General features: G+C 44.1%; 1 protein-coding gene across 14 annotated transcripts in view; it reads right to left on the reverse strand.

Annotated features, from left to right (window-relative positions):
- The window catches only part of BIN1 (bridging integrator 1), a 97,624-nt gene that overhangs the window by 15,670 nt on the left and 66,507 nt on the right, over positions 1 to 15,447 (reverse strand). For 4 of the 14 annotated variants that reach the window (XM_062578530.1, XM_062578528.1, XM_062578533.1 and 1 more), the window contains exons 8-10: positions 15,335 to 15,410; positions 13,318 to 13,400; positions 5,297 to 5,447 (exon numbers count right to left, since the gene is read on the reverse strand). In XM_062578530.1, coding sequence (XP_062434514.1) covers positions 5,297 to 5,447; positions 13,318 to 13,400; positions 15,335 to 15,410 — 310 coding nt within the window. Of the gene's footprint in view, positions 1 to 1,045; positions 1,175 to 5,296; positions 5,448 to 10,608; positions 10,660 to 13,317; positions 13,401 to 15,334; positions 15,411 to 15,447 lie in introns of all 14 variants that reach the window. The other 10 variants (XM_062578527.1, XM_062578526.1, XM_062578523.1 and 7 more) reach the window with 5 other exon arrangements.

The following is a 15,447-nucleotide window of genomic DNA, read 5'->3' on the forward strand; positions in this document are numbered from 1 at the left end:
ACTTTGACAAAGATTTCCTTTCCTCCCCACTCTGTCTCTGCTCCTCAGCAGCTGGGTGGAAGGTGGCAAACCAGAGGCAAAGAAACAGCATGACACTTGGAAAGCTATGGAATGTGTCACAGATGAGCATTGCTAGAGGCATTACTTGTGCTTTAAGCATTTCAGAAATATATATTATGTATGTATATATGTATGAATGAAAAAATAAAGAGATGTAGATATCTCATGATGCAGCCAGAAAACTGGTCAGGCTCCTGTATACATAAGCACTGTCATTCTCATAGATCACAGAATTCCCCACCTGGATACCTTCTCCTGCAGTGATACAAATCAAAAGGAAAAAGAAAAGGAAAACCTATTACTTGAAATGTTACTCCATTTTCAGGGCTTCAAAATGCGCCACATCACTGGAAAGAAACATTCTGTTGGCTGACAAAGTGCTACAGGTTGAAATGTCAGGAGTTTTGAATTTATAACAGGTGCAGTCCTGCCTACCTAAACTGGGGCCACTTATTCTCTGCAAAGAGAAATTCATGCAATTTCTGTCGGCCTTTCCTGCACAGGTTTGGGCTTTACAAGTTGCCACAAAGCCCACATGTAAATGTGCTAAGAATGCAGAACTGCCTTCTCCTGGAACTGGGAGAGATGCCGTATCAGCATTTGCGGATGTACAAAACCAGAAAATGTATCCTTCATCTACACCCAGGATCCACACCTGGAAATAAGGGATACGAGGGGAGCCATAACCTTTGTACTCTTTAACCTCCTTGCTGAACAAAGGCACTGATAATTCGGTGGCTTCTTCACCAGTTGCATTCCTCCTGTTTCTTCTACACATGGAAGCTCTCAAGGGCCAAAAAGCTGGTTAAAGCTGCTTCCTAGGCACCCTCCCCTCTAAGATGGCTTCCTATCCCCAGAGGCCCAATATTGACTTTCCCTTCTCCCTCTACCTGACCAGGTTTCATGGCATGACACCTCCAAAGAGAAAAAAGGTCAAAGGAAGAAGTTCAGAGGCAGATAAATAAGTCAGGGCATAGCAGCTAACCTGCGAAGGGGTTGTCACACTTATCTCAGGGACAAAATTGTCATCAAACAGACTGATGATGTTCTCCTGCTTGATCTCCTTGGAGGGGGTGACTTTTGGAGGCGGAGGCACCGGAGGCCCTTTCCTCAGCTGCATGCAAGTGAGCACACGGCCACAGCACAGATGGTGACACCCAAAAAAACCAAAGACAGGAAGGAACCAGGTTAGCCACAAAAACTGGAGGTGGGGGTAGGGGGTGGGGAAATCACACACACAGATATAGAGAAGGGTCCATTCAAATCCATCTGGAGAAAGGAAAGAGGGAGGAGAACAAAACAAAACAAGACCACCACCACACTTCCAGAGAAGGTTTGGCATCATTAGTTACACTTCAGCTGTGGATAAGTCTCTCTCTGCAGAGGAGAAGCGTAACAAAATTAATATGCATTGACAGGACATGCATACATAATTAGAACATGTGCAACCTTCCAGAGAAGCACCAGGAAGAGAGCACATCAATTACTGGGAATGCAATTCAATAGACCAAACCAGTACTGCCTTCCTTTGCCATACTTACCAGATCCAAAGGAATGAAAGACAAGGCTTAATTTGTCCTATTATGGACACATGCACACGTGGCCAGATTCTGATCTGCCCAGCACTGGTTTCCAGGTATCAACGTACTGTAAGAAAGGTCAGGAGGAGCTCCTCATGGAGCATTATCTCATCTTAGCTTTGGGTAAGAACAATCCAAACTCCTGAGAAACCATGGCAGCTGTGGGTTCAACACTGCTCTCAGTTTCACCAGCAAGGGACAGCACTGACACTAACAAAGTCACAAATGGAGAACCCAGAGAAGGAATACCAAAGTCTGACCCTGTGACTCTAACCCATCCTAATACCTCCTATCATGCTGAAAGGACTCAGCCTGACACTGCATCCACTCACCATGGGAAGTTGTAGCAGACTCCCCTTAAGGCCAGGCCAACACATTCACATCATCTTCACATTTTTCTGTGTGCAAGGCTCATCACTCATTTCTAGATCAAGCCAACCTTTACAAAGCTGCTATTGTGTTGGAACAAAACAGCTATACAAGTTCCAGTACCACAGCAGCATTCAGCAATGACAAAGCTTTCAATTTACAATTTTGTTTTTTTTTATTTTTTTTTTTTAAATTTTTACAATTACTCGATCTTTCCATTGTACCTCGGATCCCAAATCAGAAAGATAGTGTGACCTGACAACAGATATCTAGTACATCAGCATGAGGCCAAATTCCAACACAGCAGTCCCTGAGTCCTAGTCCTACAGTTACATTCCTCCAGTATGTAACTGACCTCTACAAGGCATTTGTTTTAGATTGCTTAAAAAAAAAAAAAAAAAAAAAAAACTAATGGATTAACCTACTTCAGAGTATTAAAGAGAATGCAAACAATGCAAACATACATTTTCTACTGAATAGTTGGCTAGGGAAAATAATGACAGTAGTGTTTTCACTTCCAGCTTTTTACTGTTTCCAAAGGTAGTGTGTCCATATTCCCTAAAAATAATCCCTTCCCAAAATATCCCCTCCCTGGCAGTTGCAGGAGGGACCAGAAATTTCAGGGAAAAGCTGTTCTCAGAACAGAGCCACCATCTGCAGAAATGGGAGGCCCCATTTACAAGCTCTATACCAAAAAAGATCCTGACTCTTCTGCTGTTCTCTAAAATTCTCAGTCTTCTGTGCCCTTCTGTGCATTAGAGGCCTTAGAGGCCAGTACTTCCATAGTGCCCAGCACATCTCTAACAGCAGTCTAATATCACCTCTCAAAGACAACAGGACTGCATATTAGCCACTGGGTTACATCCAGAAACTGACTGAGCATCAAGAATAAATTCGGTACCTAGAATAAAATGAATTCTCTAAATTATTTCTGCTGTTCTTGGATCCTACAGAGCTTCATCAGTCAAAACTCAGTTAAACTGATTTCAGAAGTGCCACCACTGTTTCAGTGGTGTAATTGAGAGCAAAAGTCTGACCTTTGAAATTTCATAGACCCAGGAAGTCCTGTACTATCATCAGATTACTCAGTGTGTGAAGAGCTGCTAGCAGTTGTTTCTTCCAAAAGACAGAAATAAGCCATTTTCAAGAATTAAAGGACAGAAGGCATGTAAGAGCTACAGTGGCACATGGGAACTGTTAAAAATCCAGTTAACACTTATTTGACCTCTTGTTTTGCAGCCTTTCTCTCCATGGCCTCTGCTTAGTATTTGCATTGCTATATGAGACAAGGAAAACAGCCAGAGAAATGCACTCACTCATTGCTTTCTGCTCCATCCTCACCACCCTAGGAGTTGTGGGTTACTTCCTCATAGCTCAAAACTAATGCTGTCCACAATGTTTTCAGTTTTCAAGTTGATCACTGTTGACAGAGTAGACCCTTGAGCTTTCCAGCTGGCTGGCAAGCTGACACACACTGAGTTTCAAGACTTGGTCCATACAGGTACCAGGTTTAGCCTTCAAGTACAGAAACCCTCTTACCAACTCTCCCTCTGGAGCCAGCTCCATCTCTCAGCACTCAGTGAGATATGGAGTGGATCTCTTGTTCTTCACTGTAGCAAGGCCTAGGAAAGCTCAATAATATAGGTTGGGAAAGAGCTGCCAGACGGTGGCAGCATTAACTGCAAATACCATTTAAGTCTTGCCTTTGGCCCATCTAATGTTAAAGATGAGGCTTTCCTTGAATATTCTGCTTGCTTAACAAGGGGGTGCCTCCAGTTCCCATTCCTGTTGCCAGCAAGGCAGCAAGTCAACTTGCAGCCTCACAAAAAGCAAGGTTAACGTGTACTATTTAAAGGAAAAAGCAGCAGCCACTCTGCAAGACAAGTCCACAGTCAAGGTGAAGTCTTCAGTGAAAGGCTCAATAAATCTACAACTTCTTGCTCCAAATTTCTATCATGATGTGGAGATGTCTGAAAAAAATAGGACGGTAGTCCTAGGAAGATACAAATGTGCACACTATCCTCTCCCATACCCTACTTTAAAGGTCCTAGCCAGGGCTGTGGGGAAGCAACTCCACACTGTGCAACACTGAGCACTGCAGAAACCCTAAAAAAGTCCTGGAAAGACACTGCCAGACATCAACACATCTCACAGGGCTGTGAAAGATGCATTTGTTAATGAGTAAGCATCCCTTTTTGTCCTCAGATCCTGCTAAAAAGTCAAGAATACAGCTGAAAGAAAATATCTTGAGAAGCTACCCAGAAAAAGGGAAGTACCTACACCACAGGCCTGGATTTGGAATCACACTGCTACTTGTGATAACAAGAAGGAAGTTGAGTTGCATCTATGACTTCATGGAAGTGCTAGGTGTTTCCTTAGCAGTTTGGCCAGAACCCCTCACAGCTTTAATTCTTCCTAGAGACTCTTCCCTGACATCCCACTTATTGAAATGACAGTCCCTGGATTAGCACCAGACAGGAATTTGACCTCGTTGCTATTCATCACTGCTTATGTTTTCCTCTACTTAGGGATACGTAGGGATAGGAAAATGAAGCAAACGTTTTATTTTCCTTAAATCCCAACGTAAAACATATAATGTGATGTGCTGAGTAGCAGTAGCTATATTTTCTACATGAAACATGCCACTAGGCATCTCCAGTGTAAGGAAAGGATTAACAAAGTCACACAGAAGGTATCAGAACCCAGTAATGGACAACCTAGTTCCAGGTATTCACTTAATTTCTTCATAGCATAAAAAAATGAATGACCATCTTTTACATGATATTTTATCTTGGAATTAAAGTACAATAAAATACAGTTATTCTCCTTATCCATATCAATATTAAACCTTTTTTTCTTCATATCCTCCTGAATCAGGGAAGTTCTGAAAAGAACCTGGACCACTGAACTACACAAGTTAATTCAAATGTAAGGAAAAAATTTCCTAACCTAGTATAACTTCATCCTCCCTAACTCCTCCTAGTCATCCTAATAGATGGCAAAATACATTATTGCTGGGTCTCTCACATGATATTCCAGCTCCTACAGAGGGATTCAGAAACAGCTTAGTTCTTCCCTACATGATATAGGGAAGACCAAGGAGCAGCTTGTATTCTCAGAAACATCATGTCTGCCCCCACTGATAGGGAACAACTGTCATCTCATATTATCTGTGCTCAGCAGCAAGAGAGGTCAAAACAAGCAAAAGAGGGAAGTGTTTGACTCATGGAGCCTGTGCATCAGTGGTCACACTACAAAGTGTGTGGTCAGTGTCAAGGGGACACTACCTGAGATGGTGACTTTGGGATGCTTGCCCCAGGTGCTTCCAAAGAGGACGGCTCCAGCTCATGGTTGACAGTCTTGGTCTCAGGGCTGGTGATGGGAGATCCATCTGGCGGAGGCGAGGGGCTTTTATTTGCTTTCCCTGGGGTGCTATCACTGAAGAGAAGAGAGAAAAAAAGTTTGAGCCAGGCCTTGACTGTAGAGTTGTCCTAACCAGTATAAACCAGTAGCCTCTATTGTCTCTTTGCTTCGCTAGCCAGATACATGATCAAGAAATCTGAAGTCTCTACAAGCTTCCGAGAAGCATCTTTGCTGAGTCACTTCCAGCCCAACACTCTGCAGCAGGACTACTGTGCAGCAGGCTACGCCACCAAATTCTAGCTGCATGGATACACTTTTCCTCTTACACAGAAAATAACCCAGGCCATTTTTAATTCTACTAGATCCTAACTTAAGTGCCTGATATTACATGATGGACTTTTAATATTGAGAGCGCAGAGGAAGAAAGGAATTTTCAAAACTCATTTGTTTTTTAAAAATGTACAGCCAAAGATGTCTTCGTGAGGTGTTGCGCTGACACCTGCGTGGGTTGTAATCAACAGATCCACCACGTAGAGCTAAGGCAGTAATAGCAGATCATCATATTCCTCTAGATAGTAAAAACTGTCAAAGCTGGAAGAGGGGCAAAGTAACCAGAAGTTTCATAGATAATCTAGACAGAAAAAAAAAAAAAAAAAGTGAGATTTTTGGCTACTAACAGAGAGTTGTTTAGTATGGAAAAGCTCTTCAATCTGTTTTTCCCAGTGATGAACCCCTTTTGCTCTTGCCTTCCCAGCTGATCATTTTCCCAGGACTGTTTCTGACACATAGCCAGGAGAGATTTTTCAGGGAAATAAGATGCAAGAAGCCCATGCCAATAGCATTTGCTGGTTCATAACTCGGCCAGATTAGGACAGATTTTTCACATAAACGGCAAGAGGTACATGCCTTACCCTAAGAGCATGCCCCAGCCAAATTTCAAACCTGTGTTTCAAAGTACGGCAACATTAGAGATTTAGTAAAAAGCTGGTTACGAGAGAATTTCAAAAGGGATAAAAGTAAAGCCATTTTCTGTTCTTATTCTCAGGAACAGCTGATTCATTTGGGGTGAAATTCAGCTCCACAAAACAGCAACTAACAAACTTATCTCAAGTGCACAGACACTGACAAGGGATACTTTAGCACAAGTGGCTATAGTTTGGCAAAACTATACACACCTGAATATGGAATATTACAGAATATTGCAAAAGGGCTGAGTAACCTCAACCGCTGGGAGTGATGTTTGCCTCCACTCATTAAAGGTGGAGCTGCAGCTCTTGCAAGGATAAAGCCCTTGGGATAAGGCTGGAAGGAACAAACCTTTCTGCAACTTAAGACAATAAATTCCGGCACAGAGCCAGATTGGAGCAGTGTAGACCTGACTGCGAAGAGACACCAAGATTACTTCTTCATTCTGTTCCAAGAGAACTTACAGCTCTTGAAATATACATCCACTCACACTAGGATGCCTGAGGTCTGGTAGTCATTGGCTAACATGCATGAAGGCCACATTCCTAAACACTCATGAGTAGGGGCAGCAAGGCAATTCAACAAACCTCTCCTTTCAAGCAAGTGTCCTCCTCTGCTTGACACTGCAGCCTTCAAGCTCCCCCATGCCCTCTTCATTCACTTCTTCCTTATCCTTTTCCCCCCACCATATATATACACACACACATCACACATTCCCTCACAAAGCACTTGCTCTCATGTCCACATGCAGGTCAGATGCTTCTGATGATGCTGATGTCAGCAGCACACTAACACGATGCAGCAAACCCAACGACATTCTATGCCAGCAGCTCTCATCCAGGGGACATCTGGGCAGAGGAGAGAAGGGGCAACGAAGCGGGGGAAAAGGGAAGAGGAGTGACAAACTTGTATGCCAACTCCCACAGCTCTTCAGTGTGACTGGATATGCCTTCCTCGATGATCCCACAAATCACTTCAACAGGGAGGGTTCTGGGACAATGCCAGGGTTGTGCTACTGATTAAAAGAAGCTACGGTCAGAGGGTGAAGATAGGGAAATCCTGCTCTAAATGAGAGTCATCACGAAACAGGAGGCGTCATAACTCATTTGCAGCACACAAGCCCAGAAATGATTTCAGAAGAAGCATGTCTTGCTACCATTCCCATGGCAACATCATTACAGCATTGTCTGAGGCTGACGTAATGAACCTGCTGAGCCCAGGCTCATAGAAGACACATGTCTGAATCCTACTGCACCACCTTTGGGATTCTCAGAACAGGCCCCATAACAGTACCCTGCCCTGCTGAGGGTTGCTGCAAAAGAATACGAAGGATGGAGATGTATCATCCGGGACTACCTGTGATAAAAAAACAATCAGGTCAGGGAAGTTTCTCAAGATAGCGATAAGCGTAAATGCAAAGATTCAAGTGTGGGAAAAGCCAAGACATTAACCTAGGAAAAATCCAGGGTGAGATGAGGAAAATATTTGTCAATCAACTATTTTGCTTGTACAGATGTGAAAAGATGACCCTTGCTGCTGGAACTGGGCAGAGGGGAGACTATCACTAGTCACTATCACTATCTCTAGAATAGGAAGCACTTTGGGGGAGACGGGGAACACAGTGATCCATAGCTGGCTTGTAAGGACTTCTCAAATGCCTAAACAACACTGGGAGGATTAGCTATCAGCTGATCAGGTTAACCAATACAAAGGCAAAGTTCTCCACCTATGATTTCTTCAGGTGAGAAAGGAGTTCATGCTTGTCTGCATAAGAACAGCTTCTAGGTGGGTGACCTCTGGTGCTCAGCAGCAACTTTACTTGGAGGTATAATGGTGAAAGGCTCCTACATGAGAGGCAGCCCAGTTTCTTTCACTCATCCTACAAGGGCTGAGAGGGCCCCACACTAAAACCCTCATTAAGTCACTGCTATTTACAGCTTGTTTGATGTGTTGGCTGATCCCCCTAGGAAAATGCCAGTGCTAATTTTGACTGAGCCTTTTACAGCCCCCAGAGTGGCACCTTCATTCCTGGACTTGTTGCTTTGCACGTATTTAGCTGGTCAGACCAGCACTGAAAGCCTGTCGCTAGGATCCTGTGGGCTTCGCAATTCCCTAGGGAGCACATACTGCCCCATGCAGTGCAAACTGTCTCCAAACTGATTGTCTCCTTCAGGACACACAGGAAAAGCAAGAACATGGGATGGTTCCCTCACAGACTCAACATGAGTAAAAGAAAAGCCAAAACAAGATGACTGCTCTGTTTTTTCCATCTTCCCATAAGTGACTGACAGGCATTGCCAAATCCAGAAATACCAGGCAGGGAAGGGAGGAAGGTGTCACCTTTCTCCTACAAATCACAAGCTAGGAACAGGGTTTAATGCAGTTAGTTACTACAGTTGAAGAAAAAGCCAAAATCCTTCAGTTTCTCTTAGTGTTGAGTTTCCAGGCCCCTCTCTGGCCTGCTTCATCTGTTCTGGTAGATCAGACTAACATCTGCATGAAGGTTTCCTATGTAGCTTGTAACGATACTGTTTTAGAGGATGGAACCTGCTTTCCAACATGGTAAAAACAGACTTGTCACCTCCTGCCAAGTTAAAAACAAAAAGGGAAAAAAAAAAAAAAAAAAAAAAGGAAGAAAGAAGTTGACATCTCAGCTACAGGCTCAAACACAGCCTTTTAGCCAGAGGTTATTTTTTAGCATCAAAGCAGACTAAGCATTTAATAATTATAAATAAATAATGAAATAGCACCTACGCACCCAGATGTACAGTGGTACATACATACATACATTCATGCTGCAGATCAAACAGTGACCAAGTCCCAGAGCATTCTCCTCCCCTGTGCCAGGAGCTGCACATTTCCCTATCACCCTAGCAGCTGCTCTGCCAGCAGGGATCTCAGCACAGCCCAGGTCAGGCACCTTAACTGCTAGGCCAGTCAGACCTCCTCTGGGCAAAGCAGGAGGAAGTTGTGGTTAGAGTTCATCCAGATGGGATCTACTAGCTCTGTCTGCTATAGCCTCTGCCTGGGCAAGCAACAATGACTGGAAATGTTACACCTCCATGCCTGGTCTGGTCCGACCAAATGTAGAGACAGACATCCAGAGAGGTATTTGTGTTAATAGTCCTTTTCCTATAGTAGGAAACTTCATAATGTTAACAACGCATCCTATTCATTCACCACTTTCTATTTTAGAAAATAATCAAGTTTTGCCTGTCAGCTTCCTTGTAAAATTATCATTCTCCTGCCTCCAACCCCTCATTCTACAAAAGATGCTCAAGAGAAAAAAAAGAAGGGTTGTGTGACTTGCCCCAGTCAACAGGAAGCTGGGATCAGAAAGCAAAGATTCCAGGTCACCAGCGCTTGTTTTCATTGCTAGGCAGGACATCAGTTTGAAAGTTATAATGATTTTTTTTCTTCTTGTTAAGACCCCAGAGAAGGAATAGCAACATCAATATGAAGTAAACCAAGAGATAAGGGAAGTTTCTATACCGTTATGCAGCAATTCCCACTTTGCTCCAGAGCATGTACTTGTCAGAGTCCTTGGCCTTGACTACTGTAACTCTAGGCATTGGAGCTCTCCAGTATTTCAATGCCATCACTGTCTTGAAAGGCAAGTTACTGATATTGCACTTTACACAAGACAAAAGGCTTTCCCCTTTTCTTTCGCTCTGCATAATTTTTAAATGGATGCAGCAAGACTGTGAGGATCCCCAGGAACGGAGAAAGTAAGAAGCAAAGCTGCAAGTGTCCCTCTCCCAGCTCATAATTCCTCCAGTGCAACAGGTAGCTAGGATAGGACCTTTTCAGTACAAAAAACTTGCCCCACTGGTCCTCCCTGGCCCAGCAGGGAATGAGAAGGCAGCATTTTAGACTTGTTCAAATGGTCAGGCCCAACCAGGTAAAACAAGATCATGTTAATAACCAAAGCTGCCCCTAATCCTCATGTTAAAAAAAAAAAAAAAAAAAAAAACACCTACCACACTTTTAGTTACACAGAAACAGCTCAACAGACACAATGCCCGTGCTTTCAGACTGTTTTCTTGGACAGGTAAGGGAGCAAGGATTCAAAACAGGCACACAAGCAGTTAATGGATTATCCAGATACAGAAAAATCTCAGCAGGTCCCAGCAGGCCACAAACACATTGTATCATGCAGCAGACCCCTCTCCCATCACAGAGTTAACACGTGCCAGACCATTAGAATAGAGCAACAATCCCTCCAGTTTTAGGAGCTGAATCAAACATATCAAAACGCTGCTCTCCGTACCGGTACCTGCTCATCTTTTTCCTCAGCCTGGCGAACAGTTTAGTTTTCTTTCTGTTGAAGATGGCACGCAAATCATTTCCGTTACAGGATGGTACAGTCAAACCAGAGAGGAAAAGTTAAGCTTCCAAGCATCCATTCACTTGGTGCCACAAAACTCCCCATTATCAAGATGACAAACTCTCCTCTCACATACACGAGTACACACATACGCACACACGCGTGCACACACACACCCCTCCTTACAGTTCACAGACACTTTTGTCCTGGTGGGAACAGGCTTGGAGAGAGGGTGGGAAAAAGTTCTTTGTTCCTGTCAAAGATTTGCATACATATGAGCAAATTAAAGAGCTTTCCCTGCTCTTCGGAATATGGGGCCACGATGCACATGGACAAGCAGAGAGAGATGGCTGTGTAGGACATTTACAGTTCCCTGCTGGTCTTTTTCACAGACAATCAGCTCCCCACCCTCCCCTGTATGTTACTAATACACAGGGAACAAGCCCCCTTCATTTATGCTGTCTGGACACAGTCCTAAACATGGAACCAGATCAAGAGTTCTCCTAGTATGTCTTTCCAATTTTGTCAATCACATTATGATAATGTTACAGATCTCCTAGGTTTTCCAGACATCTGACAGCCCTAAACATTCAAGGACTTTCAAAAGTATCTCAAATATATATCCAAGTTCCCTAGAAACCCATCAGCTAGTTTGTGCTACTGTGCTATGTAACCAGGCTGATTTTATCAACCAGGTTTCTGTAGGTGCTCCCAAGGATGCTGTGGTCATGAAAAGGATAAATGCCTCTCTTCTAGCACCTCCCAATTCATTTCCTGTTATTGTATCCATCCCCAATCCCCTTCCCAACAGAAGTGTTAGGGAAGCATCTGCTCTTAATGCATGCCACAATGGGCAACCAGAACAGTAACAGGTATTTCCTCCCGCACAGTGCTGCTCCAGCCCTACAAACATCACCACAATGGTTGGCCAGATGTGATGGATGACACAAGTGCCTCACTACGTTTCCTGGTCAGTCTAAAACACCTACTGTCCTAGCAAGTGTTTGATATATCCTCCCACAACCCTCTGCTCCACTGTCTTCAGGGGAACAGAGCCACTTTAGGCAAGTCTGGCATCTCAGCTGAATTCCTACCTGCACAGGCTCCTCTGTGTGCTCATTTCTGTTTTTATGGCCACGTGGCCTCCCATGCAGCCAAATAGGGCAGAGTTGCAGCTGAGACAACCATCATATCCCCCGGTGAAGCTAGCAGTTTGCATCGGCAGGAATCATGACAACAGGTAATTTATTTTCTTGGAAGCTCTTTCAGGCCAGGAATTTCATGCCACAGCAACAATAAAAATGTCTTGGCCAAGCTGTCACTGCAGCTTGCAATAACTTCCTTGAGAAAGGAAGGAGGAGGAAGTAGCTGGACAAAGCAATGGCCACAACTTTTACCATTACATCATTCTTTTCTGGTGGGTGCTGCTATCAGAGACAAGGCACATGGCAGTAAACAGCTTTGCACCATGGTCCTAATAGGCACCTTGTGCTAATTTTGGAAGTGGGTATTATTTTCACAAAATTTTCTACTACCATCTTAGAAACCTGATGTTAGTAATCCAAAATTCAGGGGCCAAAATTGAGTGTCCTCTTGAGTGTCCTCTTTTAAAGTTAAAGAGCATCACATTGGAACAATACATGCAAGTAATCTACGCATGACTGTAACAGAACATTAAAAAGGGAGGTGAGACAAAGGAGCACAGAGGTCTCAACAGCTGATCTAGTCTTTCCAAATCAATGTGCTGAAACTGCAGCTTGCCCTTACTTCATGCTGACTTCACCTCCCCCCTCAATCAATATACCAATTGAGGACGCGACCTGTGTTCCTGCTCAGCCGGCATGTGGGATTAGCTGCAGCTGGAAGTCAGAGCCCTGTGTTGTTTCATCACTCACGCACTTGGACAGAAGCCAGACGCTGCCTCATCCAGTGCCTGACCTCTCCCTCCCCTCTCAGGGCAAGGGAATGTGCAGATTTACAGTTAACTGAAAAGGACAGGACCTAACCAAGGAAAGGAAACTAAAGGCCTGAAGGCCACACTTATTTCTTGTACGCAGGCAGATCGGAGGCATTCTGACAATAGGTGGCCTCATATTAGTGAGGCTGCACAACCCATGTGGAGGCAACACATCCTATTTCAGTACATAGCAGGGCATAAGACTTTGGCAAACAGGAAGCTCCAAGTTGGGAGAGCCAAAGAGGAGGCTGGGGAAACAGACAGGATCTTGACTCTTTAGAGATCACAAGTTGCAGGTACATGAGGGAAGCTTCAGAGGAAAGATCGGGGTGAGGGCAGGGCAACCAAACCAAGAAAGAAGAGCTGCTCAGTATCACAGTGTCAGTGCACAGAATTCAACTTTAAAAACAGCAGAGGCAAGAGTCAGTTGCCTAAACATCCATACGTAGTGAAAGTGTAAGCCTCCAGCTGCTATTACAGAAAGTGTTGTGATGTCTCTGCCAGCCCCAGGTACAACCCCAGACATGCCTTAGGAAGTTTCAGAAGGGTATCGGCTGACTACGCATACAATCAAATTGCTTCCCAAATGACAACGTGGTAGTTTCAATGTACCTAGAAGAGACTTCTCCATACCACAGCCTCAGCCTGCCCCTCTTCCCTTGTCAAGGAAAGTTACTGTTCCCACAGTTACTGACCTGGGTTGCGCTTTAACAGGGAAGGCATTGCCCGAGTACTGCTTGTCTAGACCCAGCAGGACATCATGGAGGTTTTGGTTCAACTGCAAAATGTAAAAATAAGAGAAAGATTTTGAAAAAAGAGCTCCAAGTGTCAAAAGAAAGCCTGCGCTGGCCAAACACAGACTTGCACCCAAACACATGCACACATTCAGCTACCCCAAGAGAGGACAGCCCCCATCTTTCATAGAATCAGTAAGGTTGGAAGGGACCTCTGGAGATCAGTTTCCACTCTTCCTTTGGGACAGTGGAGGGAGGAGAAAGGCAGGCACAAGCTACTGCACTCATATAGTTGAAAAGTTGCTGGTATCTCCTAGGAACACTCTGTCTCACTTACAAACCATTCTCTAACTCTGTACCACTTGCCCCCCCACAAGGCACCACTGCAAAGCAGGCAGAGCATTTTCCCAATGGAATGCTGGAATTGAAGCTTGACTCTAGATTTGTAGCCAAAGCTGCTCCTCAGGCTTGCTCATAAAGCCGGGATATGGCCATTTGGACTGTGCAACTAAAGGCAACTAATTTCAGTCATCAGCAAGCCTTGACTTCATGGGCTGCCTGGGCTATCTAGGTATGGGCAGAACTTAGATCTCTTTGCAGAAATGCAAGATTAGGCGTTAAACTCTCCCCGGCACCAATGGCTGGAACATTCAATGCCAGAGACTCCTTCTCTGAAACAGCTATGTCATCAACAAGATGAGATGCCAGATTTATCTTTGGTAGGAAGAAGGATCCAATGCAGTCACGGTCAGAGGCACCCTGCCGGCAACACTAGCAGTTAACTGGATGCTGCAGCAGTAATAAGAACCATCTGTTTCTTATGGAACAAAGCAAAAGCTCTGCTCTTATACAAAAACCCTAGAAAAATAAAAATCCAAGACACACAAGCAGAGAATTCCTGTCTAACACACACATTTTGTATTAGTTAACAGAAATAAATTGATAATTATAATAATCCTCCCTGTCCTTAACAATCAGTTTGTCCCTCAGTGGAGAGGAACAAGCTATTAATTGGAAAGGTCCCCATGAAATGTCAGCAAGGTTCAGAATTGATGTGTTATACCAAGGCAGCAGGCCCCTGACTGTTGGGAATTAAATGACTGTAATATTGCTCATTGTGTAACAGCTGTCTTGTTGCCCAGGGGTGGGGAATGCTGGAGTTTTCTAGCTTGGGCAACTGGGAACCATCAGGATTAGTGCACCATACACTGAGGGCATGTAATTCTTAGGGACAGTGTACTGACCTATGGGACTTGCACTTCTCTGACCTTTAAGCAAAATGACAACAAAAATGCACTTGTAAAATAAAGCTATAACAGGAGGGGTTTCCCGTAGACTAGTGCTGAGATCTCTGTTGGGTGCTGGCATTCAGCACCAGAATCCAGTCTGCTACCAGATTAAAACACTGCTTACTGCTGTGATTCTCAACCCATGGCCAACTGGTAGCCCATATAAAGGCCACACTAAGCACTTAAAACTTTCTTTTGGGTCATAGGGTAGGAAAGAAGCCAAAGCAGCAAGTTACTACCAGCAAATGTCTTCACATGGGCCAAAGCAAGGCCTATCTCAATCTATCAGTTGTAGACTGGCATATTTTTTCCATGCTGTTTTTGTTCCCCCAAGCTATATAAGGGCTCACAGCAACCTACTGACAGGCAAAGCTAACAAATAGATGTCAGGCATCAAGACAAGCCCAAACTGACTTCTCCCCCTGTGGATCTACAAGGTCCTATATCCAAATAAGCCTGCCAGCGACATAAAATCTCCACTGCAGCATTACCCTCTGATCTGTTCCCTGTGCTCCATTCCTTTACAGTACCATCTCAGACAACTTTGCTCCCATGCAGTTCATAAAGAATGAAGGTTAACATTTTGCTTTGCTGTGGGGAAAATGCTCCATTTTCTCTAGCTGTATTAGCTCGTTTGTTGATCGGTTTTTATTAACAGTGAGGGCTAGCAGGATGGGCAGTTGCTGTACCTTGCTCATTTCTTTATGGAAGTTCTCTTCTAGGCCCGCTATACTCTGGAATGTGTTGACGTAGAAACCAACACGACTGCCAAATGAAAAACAAGAAAAAAAATATGTAATGA

This window comes from Rhea pennata, chromosome 6 (genome assembly GCF_028389875.1).
Source record: "Rhea pennata isolate bPtePen1 chromosome 6, bPtePen1.pri, whole genome shotgun sequence".
NCBI classification, from domain to species: Eukaryota; Metazoa; Chordata; class Aves; order Rheiformes; family Rheidae; genus Rhea; species Rhea pennata.